Source organism: Cladophialophora bantiana (assembly GCF_000835475.1).
Source record: "Cladophialophora bantiana CBS 173.52 unplaced genomic scaffold supercont1.15, whole genome shotgun sequence".
NCBI classification, from domain to species: Eukaryota; Fungi; Ascomycota; class Eurotiomycetes; order Chaetothyriales; family Herpotrichiellaceae; genus Cladophialophora; species Cladophialophora bantiana.
In genome coordinates this window covers 177495-195136 of record NW_015971589.1, presented here as the reverse complement: position 1 = coordinate 195136, position 17642 = coordinate 177495, and the positions used below count along the sequence as shown (strand labels likewise).

The 17642-nt window shown below is 51.6% G+C and overlaps 8 protein-coding genes across 8 annotated transcripts; 5 read left to right on the top strand and 3 right to left on the bottom strand.

Moving 5' to 3' along the window:
• Positions 1–53: 53 nt before the first annotated feature.
• Z519_09261 (uncharacterized protein) lies at positions 54–3245 on the top strand (the record flags this gene model as incomplete). The annotated part of the gene is made up of 2 exons (XM_016766985.1): positions 54–250; positions 311–3245. 2 exons carry the CDS (start codon positions 54–56, stop codon positions 3243–3245), a joined length of 3132 nt encoding a protein of 1043 aa, XP_016616501.1.
• Positions 3246–3967: 722 nt separating this feature from the next.
• Positions 3968–4258, bottom strand: Z519_09260 (uncharacterized protein; the record flags this gene model as incomplete). The annotated part of the gene is made up of 2 exons (XM_016766984.1): positions 3968–4088; positions 4143–4258. The coding sequence occupies 2 exons, from the start codon at positions 4256–4258 to the stop codon at positions 3968–3970; spliced, it is 237 nt and encodes a 78-aa protein (XP_016616500.1).
• A 695-nt stretch (positions 4259–4953) lies between these two features.
• On the bottom strand, positions 4954–5301 carry Z519_09259 (uncharacterized protein; the record flags this gene model as incomplete). Its single annotated transcript, XM_016766983.1, has 1 exon — positions 4954–5301. One exon carries the CDS (start codon positions 5299–5301, stop codon positions 4954–4956), a length of 348 nt encoding a protein of 115 aa, XP_016616499.1.
• A 1429-nt stretch (positions 5302–6730) lies between these two features.
• On the top strand, positions 6731–8052 carry Z519_09258 (uncharacterized protein; the record flags this gene model as incomplete). The annotated part of the gene is made up of 6 exons (XM_016766982.1): positions 6731–6949; positions 6992–7129; positions 7160–7234; positions 7299–7527; positions 7601–7804; positions 7877–8052. 6 exons carry the CDS (start codon positions 6731–6733, stop codon positions 8050–8052), a joined length of 1041 nt encoding a protein of 346 aa, XP_016616498.1.
• A 1230-nt stretch (positions 8053–9282) lies between these two features.
• Z519_09257 (peptide-methionine (S)-S-oxide reductase) lies at positions 9283–9924 on the top strand (the record flags this gene model as incomplete). Its single annotated transcript, XM_016766981.1, has 1 exon — positions 9283–9924. One exon carries the CDS (start codon positions 9283–9285, stop codon positions 9922–9924), a length of 642 nt encoding a protein of 213 aa, XP_016616497.1.
• An 871-nt stretch (positions 9925–10795) lies between these two features.
• Positions 10796–11089, top strand: Z519_09256 (uncharacterized protein; the record flags this gene model as incomplete). Its single annotated transcript, XM_016766980.1, has 1 exon — positions 10796–11089. The coding sequence occupies one exon, from the start codon at positions 10796–10798 to the stop codon at positions 11087–11089; it is 294 nt and encodes a 97-aa protein (XP_016616496.1).
• A 124-nt stretch (positions 11090–11213) lies between these two features.
• Z519_09255 (uncharacterized protein) lies at positions 11214–12083 on the bottom strand (the record flags this gene model as incomplete). The annotated part of the gene is made up of 1 exon (XM_016766979.1): positions 11214–12083. The coding sequence occupies one exon, from the start codon at positions 12081–12083 to the stop codon at positions 11214–11216; it is 870 nt and encodes a 289-aa protein (XP_016616495.1).
• A 969-nt stretch (positions 12084–13052) lies between these two features.
• Z519_09254 (uncharacterized protein) lies at positions 13053–17198 on the top strand (the record flags this gene model as incomplete). Its single annotated transcript, XM_016766978.1, has 1 exon — positions 13053–17198. One exon carries the CDS (start codon positions 13053–13055, stop codon positions 17196–17198), a length of 4146 nt encoding a protein of 1381 aa, XP_016616494.1.
• Positions 17199–17642: the final 444 nt, after the last annotated feature.

Here is a 17642-nt window from a genome sequence, read left to right as displayed (position 1 = left end):
GATGAGCTCTGTCTGGCCGTGATCCTCTATCTGAAGCAGCTCACACTGCCACCATGGCCTCCGATGGTGCCTCATCAATTTCAGTCACTGTCCGAGTTAGACCGTTTACGATCAGAGAAGCCGCTCAACTGACAAAATGCGACGACACAACGATCTTTCTGGGTGATGGCTCGCTGGCTGCTGCCCCAACTCCAAAGCTCTCTCAAAAGGGCATTCGCTCCGTCATCAAAGTCGTCGATGAGAAGTGTTTGTATGTGGATCCACCGCTCACTCCGTTAAATCTTTCCCGCATATTGATTTGGTCCAACAGAATATTCGATCCTCCGGAAGACAACCCAGTCCAGAAGTTCTCACGTTCAGTCGTCCCCTCCGGCAAAAGAGTCAAAGACCAGACATTTGGTTTCGATCGCATTTTCGACGAAAACGCATCCCAGGGTGAAGTGTACGAAGCCACTACAAGACCACTGCTGGATAGTGTCTTGGATGGATATAATGCAACCGTCTTCGCTTATGGCGCAACGGGCTGTGGAAAGACTCATACAATCACCGGCACTGCCCAAGAGCCGGGCATCATTTTCTCAGCTATGAAGGAGCTGTTTGAGAGGGTTCAAGAGCAGTCCAGCGAAAAGGTCACAGAGATATCCTTATCCTATCTTGAGATCTACAACGAAACTATCCGTGATCTGCTCGTCCCGAGCAACGTCAAAGGCGGGTTGATGCTGAGAGAGGATTCCAACCAGGCAGTCTCAGTTGCGGGGCTCTCAAGCCATCACCCGCAAAGTGTTGAAGAGGTCATGGAGATGATCATGAGAGGGAATGAAATGCGGACAATGTCACCCACGGAAGCAAACGCAACCTCTTCCCGATCACACGCCGTCTTGCAGATCAATGTGGCTCAAAAGGACCGGAACGCCGGCGTAGAGGAGCCCCATACAATGGCAACTTTGAGCATAATCGATCTGGCAGGTAGCGAACGTGCAAGCGCTACCAAGAATCGAGGCGAACGTCTGCTCGAAGGTGCTAACATCAACAAATCTCTCCTGGCACTGGGAAGTTGTATCAATGCCCTTTGTGATCCACGCAAACGCAACCACGTACCTTACAGAAATTCGAAACTCACTCGTCTGCTCAAATTTTCTCTCGGCGGCAATTGCAAGACTGTCATGATCGTTTGTGTCAGTCCTTCGAGTGCACACTTTGACGAAACGCAAAACACTCTCCGATACGCCAACCGAGCGAAGAATATTCAGACAAAGGTCACTCGAAATGTGTATAATGTCAATCGCCATGTCAAAGATTACCTAGTGAAGATCGACGAACAGATGGCCCAGATCAACGAATTGAAAGCTCAACTGAAAGACGCAGAGGCATTTGCTTTCACCAAATTCAAGAAGCAGAATGAAAAGAAAGAAATCATTGCCCGAGAAGGAGTACAGAGAATCAGAGCGGCATACGAGAACTCTGGGGCAGAAAGACAAGAAAGAACGAACAACATGATCAAGTTGAAACAAATAGGCCGACGGATTGCCATGCTGTCTTCTTGGATTTCTGCCTTCGATGCAGTTTACGACAACCTGGACGAAGAAGATCTCATGAAAAATATGCAGGCTGTGAAGAAGACGGCTCAAGGCATCATGATGGAGTTGGAGAGCGGCCGACATCACTGCCAGCAGAAAGTTCTGAAGAATAGCTGGGATCGTCCTATGAACACGGCATTGGAGCACACCTTGAAACAGCTGAAGGAAGTGGATACAGGCGACATGATTGATTCTGAGATGCTTCGACGCGAAGTGGAACTGCTGAAGTTGAATGCTGAGCGGGAAGCTTTTGCAGCTTTGGCGGAGCAAGACAAAAATGGAGACGCACCCACCATCCAAGTTCTCCTGCGAGCTCACTTTGAGACCATCTCGGCCATTGAAAGCTTGAACCGCATGACCGTTGATGAGGCAGTTGAAGCCGCCACTCAGATTCTGGGAAGGATGATCAATTCCGCCACGGGTGCGGCATCTTATGTCGTCAAACCAGATGGAAGCCTTGCTCCTGTCGAGGCATTTGCCCCTACCAAGGCAGGCACACCCAAACGACGCAAACAGAATGTCAACAACTCGATCACGGAAGGAAGTCCCGTGAGGGCTAAGCCCGCTGCGATTATGGCTTCTCACCTCGCATTATCTCCAGCTAGACCATCGCCTAGACGTCGTGGTCTGCTGGGAAGTGCAAAGAAAGGTGTCCAGATATCCTTCACCCCGAAGAAAAGAAAAGCTCCTGCCAAGGGAGTTAAGCGAGCTGTAAGATGGAAAGACGACATCGAGGATGGCGCTCTTGCGGAGTTTGAGAAGACGCCACAGAAGTTCACTTCGTCGGACGAATCAACCGCTGAAATCAGCCTACCCCAAGTGTCAGATCTGACCTCGTCCTTCTCGAAATTGCAGACACAATCTCCTGATTCTTCCCCCATCCCTCCTCCCCCAGACGCTACGCTAAACGTCCAACCCAAGAGCCGCCGCTTTCAAGCCGGGTTTCTTTCCAAGAAATATGACGGCTCACCACTCTCCTCAAGCATGATGCCTCCGAAGATGTCGTCGCTGTCGTCCTCAGACAATGAGGCATCACCATTGAGAGAAATCGACCCGAGCAGAGCATCGAACCGCCGCTCTCTCATTCCCACACAGCAAAATAAAGCCACTGCAGACACGTTCACAGATACCGGCGGGATTTCCTCGGCAACAAACTCGGACACGGAAAACCACCACAGCACCGCCTCTGATAAAGAAGACGTGCTCAAAATCCGTGAAGCGGTCAAACGCTCCTCTTCCCTTCGCCGTTCAGGTATTCATGGTTCCCGGACTCAGCGGCGCCGATCCCCTACGGCAGCAACGGCGGGGGCTGCTGGTTCTCCGCCCAACGAGTCGATGTTCGCTGCCGGCCACGTTAGGAGGATGGTCCATGGCACGAAGAACGATTTTTTGAAAGAGAACGACGCAGGGCCTTGGAAGGTTGGCGTGCTTAGTCCGCGCGTTCAAGGAATTAATAGTCACGGGAAGGCTTTGGGGACACAGTCGAATCCTATGCGACGGACGACGATGAGCGGGATGGACGTGCGAGGCACCCCCACCGGCGCTGGCGGTGGTGCTGAGCGAGCAGGAGGAGTGAGACTCTCTTCTGTTACGCATGCGCCAATCGGGCACGGACATTCCGCTAGCAGGGGAAGTTTGATGCCTACCGGGAAAGCCGTATGGCGTTAATTTGACAAACATCAGGTGGTTAACTTTAGGAAAGAACAGCCATTGCTTGATTGGCCGTACGCCACTTTACCTGATCGTTTGCATATTCTGGTGTTACAGGCTTATGGCTAGGACTGCCGCCGGGAGCAGCGGTTGAATTCAGGATCCCGGAGTTAACAGGTCTTGGACAGGAACGGGGTGGGAACGGGACGGCTGGGACGACTTCAAAGATGCGGATTATCATGAAACGGGGGTTCTGGTTCTGGGATGTGATTCAACTTCGACTGGATCAGCTGGAGAGAGTTAGTGGACCTGATACTGGACTGTTCCCGACCGGAAGACGAGTGTCGTGGGTCTTTTAGGGCTTCTGTTTCTCCTGTCTGTAAACCAATTAGACGTTTCGCTCAAGTGACTGACGGCAGCAACATGATCCAGCTGTATTAATTTGTTTAGAGATTATGCCATTCATTTCGAGACTTGACCTTCCTCAGATCTGTCTCGTGTCGATGTTGGTGGCTGCGCTGGATTGAAACAAGCCTGCCTTTCGAATGGCAGCCACGTTCACTAATTGCCTAAGTTCGGGTTCTCCTTGCAGGCTTCTAATGTATGAGAGGTACGACGGGGTCAAAAGGGGTCAACAGCGTATGGTATCGACGTCCATCCACCTACACCTGGTCTCAAAAGCCCGATTTGGTCAGATCATCAAGGCCTGCCTTGACATCCTTTCTCACAAAGGCCTCCCACTATGCTCCTGCGCTCGAATCCGTGAAGTCTTCATCGCTCAGCAAGTCCACGTCGGGGTCCGGGTCATCTACCGCGCCCTGCAGAAGCCGGACGCCCTGGTCCCACTCGAAAAAGTTATCCCTGTCCCAGCACTCCTTGACGCGGCAAAATCCATGCTAACTGTCCCCAACATACGCCCTCTCGAGTGCCTTTTTGGAGAGTGTGCTGTCGGGGAAGTAGATGAACGCGGCCTTCTTGTTGAGCGAGAAGGGCCGCAGCTCCTTCTTGCCCTTTCCCAAAAAGCCTCGCATGTCCCGCTCCATCCATCCCTCGTCTTGCCCCCGCGTGGAGAGGTGGCGAGGATCTCAACTTTTTCCCTGGAGGACAGGCGCCGAAACGTCTCGATATCTTTCCTGATGATGGCCGTGAGGTTTTCGATCATGTCTCTGTCATCGGAAAGACGAAAAAGCTGTAGATGTTCCGCCTTGTTAATTGGGAAGGACCTCGCGGTTTCCTCGGACCACTGGCCGACGAGCGTCTCGTGTAAGAAACGCGTAGACTCTTCGGGCCAAGACCGTCGTTTGAGCTGATTCGCCACGTCTGGTGTGTTTGATGAGGTTATTGAATTCGCTCTTGTTGCCGTCAAATTAGGTGAGGAACCGGATGCCGTCGCCCGTTCTCTGGCAGAGGTTGCGCAGCCAGGTGCTGTCGATGATCATCACGGTGGGCCAGTTTGTCGTTTAGAAATTGTTCATCGTTGCCATCAACAAGTCCCCGTTTCCTGCGCCAGGGGACCATTGGCATCGCCCAACCACCACTGCACCATCTCTGTTCGACAATCGCTGGATCGCTGAACATTTAGCGTCACGCTCACCGGGACACCAAACTTGCCGCCCCCGCCGACGCGGCGCAGTACCCAGAAGAGCATTCCTTCCTTTTGTGTCTCCCCCATTGTTTTCGTTGACAGTGATCTTCTCGCCGTCTGCCGTCACAACAGCGGCTTCCATCAAAGTGTCACTGCCAATTCCGAAGCTTTTTGTAAACGGACCAAGACCACTGCCCAGGATGAACTGCTCACGCCCACCAGAGGACATCTCCCGCCGTTGATAATAGAGCCGTTACCGGTATGCTTGTCCTTGATTAGCGTCTTATACACGTCGCCCGACTGGCCACCGAAATCTATCGCGACTTGCTTCGATTTCAGGTCAAGTGCCACATTTTTCATCCTCCTGATGTCGAGCGAGATGCCCTGAAAGGCAGTCGAGTGGTCAGCGTAAGAATGCCCGGTGCACTTGACGGTGACTTTAAGCTTCCTCGCTTTTGCCTCTTGGATGATGGTGAACATGGGCAGCATTCTCGGGTTGAATCGTGCAATCAGGGTCTTGAGAAGAGGTAGAACAGGTTTGAAGTTGCCACGGAGTGCTCGTACTCCTCTTCCTCCATTTCGTCCACCCCCCCCCCCCCCCCCCCCCCGGATTGCATTTTCCATGATGTTTGCGAAGAGTTGAGATGGTAGCTCCGTGGGAGGGGGTGTCCGTTTCGAATTTTCAAGCCTGTGAAATAAGTCGCGGTGGCCTGCCCCTGTGCCCCATCAGAACCCAGGGCATTTAAGGAAACCACCATTGGTTTCCTGGCATCAGATGCTCATCGACAAAACATCCTCCCAGGCTTTTGACTTGCCATGCATGTCTGAGCTGGATGAAGTACTTTGGGTCCCTCCACGTCTGTCCAATAAAACAGAAGCTGGAGGCCTACTGTCACCACCAACATCCCGCTACAAGAAATACGCAACTATATCACCAAGTACAAAGATTCCTTGCCAACCTTTGGCAAAAGCCTCACGATTAGCGGATGTCATTTGTTGAGCCCAGTCCAAGCTGGTCAGTGAGTCAGAGGAGTACTAGGCTTAGAAACATGGAATGGATATGATGTTCTTTCGGTGTTGATCGAGGGCGACATCGAGAAGCAAGTTCGCCAGGCTAGTCCCGGAGGCTAAGAGAACCCTTCCTAATGCGGTTAGAAAGCCCAAATAAGGTAATTAACTCTTCTTTCCTTTCCTAATTAGTCTACAAGCTAGGTTTCTGGACCGTCAACCGAAGTTCAACTTGACATAATACCAGAGATATCGCGCTGTTCGCATGTTGGCCGTTCTCCCTCAGGCAGTGGACAATCATCCTCCCTAATGTCCCTGCCGACCAGTATAAAGCAAGACAGCTGCATGCTCGCACCTTTTCAGCACGGTGGGTGACGTGTCGTGTTTCTGCCCACCTATTGCCTCAAGCCGCACGAGCCCAACATCTCCCTAGTCCGATAATTCCGCCGCTACTGTATTTCAACTTCACAACCCCTTGGCGCTACTGCCGTCTATGACAATCAGACGGCGACGGCCTCTTTTTGGCAAAATTTGGCGCTTCTCTGTCCGTATTTGCCTCCTTATGCGGGGGCGCTGTGACTGAGGAGGCATCTTAGCCGTTTACTTAAGCTGCACAACGCCTTTGGGACTCAGCTGCAGTGCAGAGGCCCCGGGAAGAATAGTAGCTATGATAGAGATGGATACATGTATTGGATCCCAATATGTTCTAGTTTACTTTGAACCTTTTCAGAAAGTTCCACAACAGCAGATGACAAAAAGTAGCCGAAGTCAAACCTCTCATCATGGGTATTCATGAAGTTGTTCGCAAAGGATTCTTGACTGAGGCAAGGCTCGAAAAAATATCGAGGCTGATTGGACTGTTCTCGAGCAACGAGACCCCAACGAAGGTCTCACGCCACTGGGGGCTGCCATGGTAGCAGGATACGCCGATGAAGTCCAGTTGCTTTTCAAAAGAGGTGCCAAAGCAGACGCTCTCTCCAAAGATGGCGAAACGCCACTCCTGCTTGCCGCGTTCAAGACCAACAAGAACCGTGCTCGGATTATCCAATTACTTCATGCGAAGATACCTTCAAGCGCCGTTGACGCAACCAGTCCCGTAGACGGGACCAACACACCGTTGATGTTCGTGGTCCGTAAGAAGGGTACCGAATCCATCCGGCTACAGTGAAAGGCCAGGGCATCCTTGACACTGATGAATGATGATGGCTACAATGCGAAAGATTTGGACGACAAGACCTACGATAGGGTTGTTACCCATCCTCTCAACCTGGTGGAGAAGGCGAACTTGGCCAAGTTGATTGAATTGGTTGTTGGATTACTCCTCTTCATTGTTGCCTAGATCAATAAGGTCGCCGATGATATCGTCTGGCGGGCGCACGGCATAAGCATCGATCTAGACGAGGCCTGGGACCAGGTAAGCCAACTTTCGTCAATAGTATAGGTGGGAATAGTGCACACTAACTGAATAAAAACCACAGGCTGTGAATCGTGGCGAAGGCTCGACTACAGCTGCACTCGTGGAGAAAGTGAACGAACCGGCCGGAGACTCCCCCATAGAGCGTTTCCTCGAAGACAAGGAAGACTTCGTCCAAGAGGTCGCTAAGAACGCTGTGGAGCTGCAAAACGATACAAGCACTACTCTCGATAGTCCGGAGGTTCTGCCCAAGACCAGCAAGGTAGCATTATATCAACAAGCTATCTATTGCGGTCAGTGTCTCGAAATCAGGAAGTCAAAGATGACGACCTCTCTCCTGTTCAATTTCTGACACAGGTGGCGTAGATGTCAGCGGCTCAATGAAACGTGAAGATCGCTGGAAGTCCCAGAAAAACCTCGTCGAACGAACGGCGAAGATCACCACGCGAGTCCTTCCCAAAGGTGAAGGGGTCGCGCTTCGCTTCATCAACCAGGAGGTAGACGGCTCGTCAAACCTGGGCCTTGAGCATGTTGCGAACATCCTGGCACCCTTGAAGTGGGATGATTACGGTAATACTAGCATTGACATGATATTAAGGTCTAGGATTCTTCCCACATTTGTTTAGGACAAGATCGACTCAGTGCCGAAGTGTTTTGGGAACCCGCTCCTCATCTCTATCCTCACGGACGATGGGCCTAAGCGCGAACCAGGAGGAAACACGCTAAAAAATGCCATTGTCGAGTGCGGCCAGAGGATGAAGGATGTCGGGTTCCCTCGCGAGAGTGAGCATCCTCATTTCAGCAGTCCCAACCGCTAACTGTCTGGCGGCCAAGTGTGAAAATTTATGATCGGCGAAAATGGATGGGACACAGTTTCCGCAAACTAATACGGCCAGTCCGGAGATTGTGGAGATGGCGTACTGTCCCTCAGGGAGGCGAGCAGTTCATACCTAGCCACCTTGTTCGTCTAATCTTTTACAGATCAGCTGGATGAAAAAGTTCAAAAGGGAGTACGAAAACGCAGCAAACCTCGATCGATGGGTAGATACCACCTCCTTTTCCCCAGCTCGAGGTCCCGCCTGATAATCTGGTCTTTTTCCCGGCTAATCGAAACGTTGTTTGAACCACTCAAAGAAGCTGGAAGAGTAAATGCAACTTTACATCTGTGGAATTGGCTGTCTGTTGGCCATTTCAATTAGATGAAAAGTTGGTCCGAGGTTGCCAGAGTCTCAAACAGATGGCTGGGAAAGGCATGTGAGTTCGGACATCAGTCAAGTCTTTGGTAGCAGTGACTTTGGTTAGTGCGCCTGCATGAGACTGCTTGGTCCCCAATAACGACTTAGTTCTTGTTCGACTCGGAGGGGAAAGGGGAGGAAGGGAGAGTCGTGATGAATGATAGAAATTCAACATGGGTGTAGTCTGTGTGGTATTTGTGGCTGAGAATGCGTCCGCGTCCCTTGCGCCTACCTAGGTATATGATCAGAAATATAGCTTGTATACCGTATTTGTCACCGCCACGAAGCCTGATAACGGAATCATGCATCCCAGGCCTAGTGAGCCTGATCTGGGGGGAAGTCGGCGCAAGCTACGATAGGCTCACCAGGCCTAAGTGAGCCTTGAAGGAGTAGAGGGAGGGAAGCCAGAAGACGGAGCCCGCTAAGCTAGTAGCCGACAACCAGCAGCACTGCCACGAAACTGCCACCAGGAATCTGTCATCCCCTCGGCGCCTCGCCCTCCAGCGTCTCGGGTGCCCCCCATCTTGCCCATCCGCTCGCCCCCTCTATTTAATGACGTGATTGATGATTGAGAACTGCACCCACCAACGTTCACTTCCCCTCCCGAGAAACTTCAACGACCAAGCGAATACGCTTTTGACCGTTGACATCTGGAATTGTTCAACTTGGATCTCACGTATATATCGACATTTTCCCCCTTTGCCAAACTTCTCTTCACACTCGAGCACCAAACAAATCGCCAAACTGCAGCCCGACCTCAGCGACCTCTCCCCCTACGCCATCCTCATCCCCATCATCGTCCTCGTCCTGACCATGGCCTTTCAGATGCCTTCATTTCTCTCGCGCTTCCTCCGTCCCTTGAGCTCCGCGGCCTCCATGTCCCTCCAGCCAGATGCTCTTGCAGCAATGCAATTCCCTCCCAACTCACAGCGAGCCATCTTCGCCGGGGGATGCTTTTGGGGTCTGGAAGAGTTATACCGCCACACATTCGGCGACGGCAAAGGTCTTTTAGATTGTAGAGTTGGATACACTGGTGGCCAGACCAAAGCCCCGACATATGCCGACGTCTGCTCGGGACGAACTGGCCACGCTGAATCCCTGCTGATCGTCTTCGACCCGGACCGTCTCTCCTATCGGCAACTCTGCGAATTCTTCTTCAGAATGCATGATCCCACCACTCTCAATCGACAAGGTGCTGACACGGGCACTCAATACCGCTCTGCCATTTTCGCCGAGAACGACGACCAACTGAAGATTGCGGAAGAGATCAAACAGAAAGTGGGCGAGCAGTGGTACAAGGGCAAGCCCATCACCACCGAGATCAGGAGGGCGACGCAGTGGTACGACGCAGAGCCCTACCATCAGAAATATTTGATTCCCGAGCCCGGAAAGGATACGGAGGGATTGTATCATTGCCCTGCGCATTATCGTCGACCATTCCCCGAGTTGAAGTAGCTCATCCAGGGTAGATGGAAGGAAGGGGAGGTGAATATATATCGGGTATCTTTAGCGCTACGTGGTCAGTAAATATGTATCGAATATGTTTATCAGAGTTACAGAAGATTGTTCCACAAGTCCTTTCGTACCGTGCAGAACCTGGACGCAAGATCCGCCCTATTTGCGCACATTCGTATCAAACATCCCTCATGGCCGTCCAGCGACCGTCCGGCCCCCACACAGAGCTCCGGCCCAGGGCTACTGTATGTACCTCGTAGAAACCCTGACGTCCCGTCGCCGTGTAGGGCCTTGCAGCAGCACTGCCCTGGTGCTAACAAGTACAACGGATTTCACGGAGCAAGCATAGCGCACGGCCAGGAAGGCCAATTCTTGCAGCGCGCTGTTTTGTTCGGGGAACGATTCGTTTGGCGGTATATATGTGCATGTGTACAGGCCCTTGATATTTGTATGTGGCTGGCATCGCCATACCCGGACGTGTACATGCATTTGCGTGGTGTATGAATACCTATGTAGGTATCCATCAGCGTATATGCCAGGCACGAAATACGCATGTGCTACATATACCGGGGCAAGACACATATCAAGTACCTGACCCTTGGTTCTCTGTTTCAATCCGTTGACAGAGGAAGGGGGGCGGTCAATTGATTCTCTAATGCCGCCTTGCCTGTCGTTTTTTTATTCCTTTAAAAAATATCAAGCATCTCCATTCGATTAATTTGGATCCGCGCCGACTCAACTCAACTTGCCTCGACCCAGATCGCCTCGACCGAACTGAACGGCCCTTGAACCAACCAGCGTGCCGATATTTCGGAAACCTGTCTACATAGGACTCGATACCATCTAGACATCCATCCACCACCCATCTAGAATGCCAACCCACCTCTCCGTCGCCGACGGCGTGGTTGCCAAAGGCGGCCTGGCCGAGGGCGAAGCGGCGCAGTACGAAGCCCTCAAGCACTCCGTGCTCGCCGAGCAGGAGCGCCAGAGGCAGGCGGAACGCGAGAGGCGGGTGAGTCTGGGCCTGCCGGCTGAGATGACGCGGGAGGAGAAGAAGAAGGAAGCGAGACGGGAGGAGAAGGACAGGAAGAAGAGGCGGAAGGAGGAGAAGAGCAAGGGAGGCAGGGGGAGGAGGGTGCTGGGAATGTTGTGTTTTGGCGCTTAGTTGATAGAAAGGGACGTCTGAGGATGGGAAGGGTGGTCAAGGTACGAGGTATGGTTTCCAATGGTCTTGTTCTTATTTGGGGGATGGGGGATTTGTCGGCTTGTGTATAATGCAATACAGATGTTCACAGTCGGCTGGGCATCCTCACTGCGCCGTCGAGTCGAATGACAAACCCATTCAGCATTGGATTCTCAACAATCTCTTGGACTAGTCGTGCGAACTCATGACCCTGACCCATGCGCATTGGATACTGGATCATTTCCGTATTCATGCCCGCTCGTGCTCCAGTGCTCCCTTTCGATTTTTCAACTCCTTCCTTTTTGGCTCCTTCTGGTTGCGGTTTCTTTTTCGGTTGCACGGTCATCCCGGTTTGAAAGACACCAGGCGCAATCCCCATCACCCGAATCCCGGCCTTTTGGCCCAGTTCGCGAGCCAGTGGAAGAACGATGCTGCGGACGGCGCCTTTACTTGCGCTGTAGGCAAGTTGACCGACTTGGCCTTCATATGCAGCCACGGACGAGACCACAATCACGATCCCTCGCTCACCGTCGGGACCCCATGGTTTGTTGAGAGCCATGTGCGGAAGACCGAGCCGGATCAAGTCAACCGTGCCCCGGAGATTGATGGCCAACGTACGATCAAATCCAGACATGTCCATGTATTTGACGTTGTTATGGGTCGCCGAGGGATCTTGTTTAGGAAGAGCCAACGCTGCAGTGCCGATGCCAGCGGAACAGATGACACCGGAGAGCGGTTTGGTAGTCTGTTGAGCCCATTGTACTGTATTTTGCACGGCTGTCTGTAATGACTCGGTAGACGCGACGTTGGTCTTTGTGAAAAGAATTCGGGATGGGTCGAGGGAGGCATCTGAGGGCGGAGGATTAAGATCGAGGATGGAGACGTTTGCGCCACGTTGGAGGAAGAGAACGGCGGTTGCGAGACCTAGGCCAGAAGACCCTCCGCTCACAATGAAGGTGCGGTCTTTGATCTGCATGTTGCTCTGATGGGTGACCTGAAAAGAAATATGAAGTCTAGAGTAAAGATGGAAGAGAGAACCGTGAGCAGTTTAAGACACCGACACACCTACCTCGGTTCGGGTGATGGAATTCCATGTGCTCACTACAGTCAGGCTAGTACTCTAGCAATGTTGAATCCCCATTGAAGTCGTATACCAGTATGGGTTGTTGTTTTCGACTCCGTCGAGAGAAGCGACTGCTCGGGCACTTGGACATAGATCGAGGGGTGTTAGAGCTTCGGCCGCGGTCTCCCTGTGCTGTAAAGGGACGTATTGACCAGAGGCCGGTCGAGGTCGTCTTGAATCTAAATAAAGAGTGGCGCACGTGATGGCACTTTAGTGGCACTTGTTCGGGTGATTGCAGTGAGTCGTCATGGCGCCGCCACAATCCCCATCTTGCCTATTGCCCATTAAACCCCCCCTGTAACTCTTCGCCCCTTGAGCTTTGACTGTGCCGCTAATGTATGAGCGTATGAGCGACTGCCCGCCGCCCGCAGTCTTGGATCTGCGACTTGCGCGTGGAGGCCGACCCTGAAACATTAATGACTGTCACACGGACGCCGTTGATGAATCCTCACCTTACCCCCGATGACATGTCAATAGACACTCTTCAACTCTGGGAGCAAAAGTGCAGAGCGTTGACACCCACCGTCTGAACAGCCTCGAAAGGCCGGAATAGCGCATGATCGCTACTGAGACTCCGTATTGATCGTCACGTCACCCTGGCCTCACCACTGCACACAAGTTCACAACACACCAAATTTCCCCCCCACCCCCCAAAGCCGCAGACACAATCCATCTCCAAGAGAACCAGGCTGATCTGGTCCGACCACGCCCACCCGCTCGCAGACCACTCAAATACAAGGCTCGAGCACGATACGCAGTACATCATTTCACATTCCTCTCGCATTGAGAAAGAAACTATTCAATTCATGACCATATCGCCATATGTCCCTTTCTTCCAGCCGCTCGAAACCGCTGCCCAACCGGAGCGTCAACAGTCTCAGAAATGGAGGGAGAGTCTCCAGAGACTCCTCCAGGGTTCGCCGGAAATCCATAAGTGCAAACGATGCCTACCTCTATGCTTTGCGAGTGGCCTACCTGTCGTACTTGCTACAGCCCCGTAAAACCAGAAAGAAACATGTCGAAACCCGGCCCACCGTCGTCCGCACTGGCACTTCCCATTCCTTCAACGACCTCATGAAAGATTTCACCATGGTTCGAGATGCAAAGAGCGCAAGATTTCCTCATGACTTTATTAAAGAGCTGGAAAAGAGGCTACAAGGTATCCTCGTGGGTAAGGAGAGGCGGCAAGAATATCATGACGCTATGGTTAAGAGGGTCTTCGCCATCTTCCTTAACACCCTGTCCGATCCGTCTTTCAAAAAGCGTATGGAGGCAGATCGGAGGGCTGAAGATCTCGTTCTCATCTTCTTCTCCACCGCGACCAAGGAGTTACAGAAGGGCCACCCTGCCGGAGATGATGCTGTCAAGCGCATGGTTGATCGGCACGTCGCCCTTTTCGTTCGCCTCCTTTCTCTGATTCTCAAGGATCGTGACTGGGCCAAGGACAAACCTGACTTGGCTGCTCGATTGCAAACTCTAGAGTCCAAGTTGCTGAAGGGTGATGAGAATCTGGCCACGTCGCAAGCAAATGGAGAATGGACCACCATCGAGGAGGTGGTGCCTCTGAGCTATGAGGTCAAGGACATGCCTCTGGTTCAGGTGGTCGGGCGCATCTTTGGCCTGACCAATACGATGCTACAGTCAGACATTACAAAGAACAAGCCAGTCTGGACAGAAAAGGCCGCCCTTCAGGATCTGAAGACTTACCAGCAGCACCTCACTCTGGGGACGAAGTTGACTCTGAATTCCCATGACTTCGATACGCAAGAAGCATACGAGAGCTGGAAACGAAGTGAAGGACCAGACCTTTCCCAGCTGATGCTCGCCATTATACAGTCCAATCCCGAGTTGGCAAAGAGCACGCCGGGCGGTGTCTTGCCCCAGTTCAACCCCCAGGGTGAGCCCTCGAGTCCCTCGGATTCTCAATATGCCGAGCTTTCCAGAGCCATCTCGCAATCTGGAGACTCTTCTTCCTACGTCTTAGATCTGCCGGCGGATCTCAGCGCCCTTCAACAGGATTCGGGCGATTCCTCCCAGCATAACGACAATGCAGCCCAAGTCTATACATTTATACCTCCCGACCCCAGAGCCATGTTTCGATTTGTAATGCTTCAAGCCCTTAATCATGACCTTAACGATAAGATGAATGGAAGTGCTAACGGTCCAGAAGGGGGCCGCCTATTTTCCAAGGAGACAATGGAGCTGCTGAATGAAATTGCTTTGAGATGGCGGATACCCAAATTCACTCGCGTTGTCCTCTTTCTGGATGTTGTTCGTGAGAAATTTCTTGAAAACCAGCTCAGTCTGGAAATGCTCGACGCTGCCTTCAACTACGTCAAGGAGCCATTACAGGATGACAACAAGAACAAGAGGAGCTCGTTGATCATGAGCACCACCTTGTATGATCGAAATAATTGGACCGTCGCCGACTTTGCCTTAATGGGCAAACTCCTTAATGCCATCTATGAGTCGTTACTTCGGGATCTGTATGAAGTCATCATGACATCCTACGCCGACAAAGCTCAATTGCCAAAGTTGGGCGTCATTATGGCAGTTATAGATGAGCATATTCGAAGCGACCCAAATTTCAACCAGAGTCCTGAAGATTTCGAAAACTTCAAGAGTGCCGCCATTGACGGCTTAGCAACCGAGGCACGGAAGATTTACGACGCTCTTCTAGATCGCGAACTTCCCCAGGAACATGAAAAGTGGGAATTTTATCACATCCAGCAATTGGCTCAGGCGGTATTGAAGCTGGCAGAAAAGGTGCAAAAGAGGTTCAGGAAGAATCCAGAAATCCTCGGTATCAATCCATTGATGATTTTGGTCAACTGTACTCTGCCAGCGTTCGCTGAGGACTCGAAAGCCATGGTGGAGCAAATTCTAAATGTTGCCCAAAGAGAGGGATTCGAGGTGACCATTCAGGACGGCTTTGATTTGTACAAGGGGTTGAGCGAATTCCGTCGTGTTCACGCCGATGCTTTACCGCATGTCCCTTTTCCCTATAAAATCGAGGATCTGCTGGCTGACTTCGTCTGGCGATGGATTAAGACGACTGAGACGCAAGTCATTGGCTGGGTCGAAAATGCAGTCAAGCAGGATGAGTTCAAGGTCAGGACGGCAGTCCCAGACCAGACACCCACCGAGGACGAACGCCACTCAACTTCTGTTCTGGACATTTTCAGCTCTTTCAATCAAGTCATCAACCAAGTTAGCGAACTCAATTGGGACGACGATTTGAGTTACGCCAAGTTTATGACGGCCCTTTCGAAGGCTATTGGCCAAGGTGTGTCGAGGTATTGTGAATTGCTCGACCAGATGTTCAGTAGAGAAATGGACCGATTGACTCCTGAACAAGAAGCTGCTGCGAACATGACGAGACAGGAGAAGTGGGTTCAACTTGCGAAAGACACCTGGAACCAAAAAGAGAGGGTTGAGCCTTTTAATTTCTACCCAGAATCATTCGTCAAACTCAACGACATACTGTTCGCCATTCAACAATGGGACAAACTTGAGACCGAGGTCAATGTTGATGCTTGTGCCGAAGTCATCAAAAAGTATGCTCCACCATTAGCACAACGGCACAAAAAGACGACGAATTATGTTTTCACCATCAAAATTGTGGAGGCTGAGGATCTCAAACCTTGCGATGTTAATGGATTCAGCGATCCGTATGTTGTCTTGACGGACGAATACCAGAAGAGGTTGTTCAAGAGCAGGATCGTCTATCGAAATCTGAATCCGCGATGGGACGAGTCAGTAGACATAACTACACAAGGACCCCTCAATCTCATTGCGACAATCTGGGACTGGGACGCCATGGGTGATCACGATTACGTGGGAAGGACTTCACTCAAGCTGGATCCTTCACACTTTAGCGATTTCTTGCCTAGAGAATACTGGCTGGATCTTGATACCCAAGGACGAGTCATGGTTCGTGTCAGCATGGAAGGAGAGCGGGACGATATTCAGTTCTACTTCGGCAAGGCCTTCAGAAGTCTTCAGCGAACCCAACGGGACATGACACGAAAGATCACCGACAAACTTTCGGCATACATCAACCATTGTCTCTCTCGACGAGCACTCAGGTCTCTCCTGAATCGGGGCATCTCTATGGCAAATGTGTCCGCCAATGTGTCGTCATTCTTTGCGCGAAACCGAGCATCGATCGCTCCCACAACTACCATGCCGACCGACGCTGAGATTGTCAACGCCCTAAAACCACTCTTCGACTACTTCGACGACAACTTCGCCATCATGCAACAAACACTGACGTCGGAAGCAATGAAGGCAGTCATGACACGCATCTGGAAAGAAGTTCTCGTCACTGTGGAAGCTCTCCTTGTCCCGCCTCTATCGGACAAACCTTCGCAACAAAAAGCCCTGACACAACAAGAGCTCGACATCGTCTTCAAGTGGTTACAATCTCTCCTTGAATTCTTCAACGCCGTGGATGAAGACACTGGAGAAGCAAACGGCGTGCCTCTCAACGTATTAAAGAGCCCAAAGTACCACGAATTGCAGATGCTCAATTTCTTCTATTTCGAACCCACGGAATCTCTCATCCGCGAGTCCGAAAGGATGGCCAGCGCAACGGCTGCAACTCAACAAATGCATCGCTCAAGGTTCTCTGCTCCCGCCAATCTAAGTAATCACTTGGGTGCGGGCGGCCTCCTCGACCCTGGCAATCTCACGGGAGCGCGCAGGGCGAAGAGCATTTTGCTCTCTCGCAACCTCGGCACGAAACGCAAAGCCAAAGAAGAAAAATGGAAAGCCGCTCAAGCGGAGCCGAATGATGACATGATCCTGAGGATTCTAAGGATGAGACCTGAGGCAGCTGGGTATCTGAGGGATCGGAGCAGGCAGAAAGAAAGGCTTGCGGCTGCGGCTGCGGCCGAGATGATTGTGAGACAGAGTCTTCTGAGTGGAGGCGGAAGGATGACAGGACCTTCAGTGATACGGAGGTAGACAAATAGAAAGGGTCCGTTGTGTGTGAGGGGAAGGGCGCGGAATGGATGAAGCATGAGCAACGAGGATGGATTAAGACTGTTTTTGTATCATGACAGGCATGTGGCTGGGTCATGAAGGATATGTGTGCCCCCCTTTGTCATGGATCGGCGAAGTCGCATACTTCTGGGGTCAGTATTTGGTGTATAGGCGCATTGGCAGAAATCCATGAGGATATGGTGGAGTTCTTGATGGGAAGTGGTAATGCTCACGACGGCGACGTGGAACACACGAAGACAGGTTAATACACGGGTTACAGCTTGTAAGTCAAGTGGGAATCTGTGGAGCTCTAATTCCTTGCACACCATGTCAAGATATTTGGGTTTGCATGACTTCTGAAATCGGCATGTTTCAATAGCCCGGTATCTGTTAGTATACTTGCTATGCAGGACTGTTTCTGTTCTT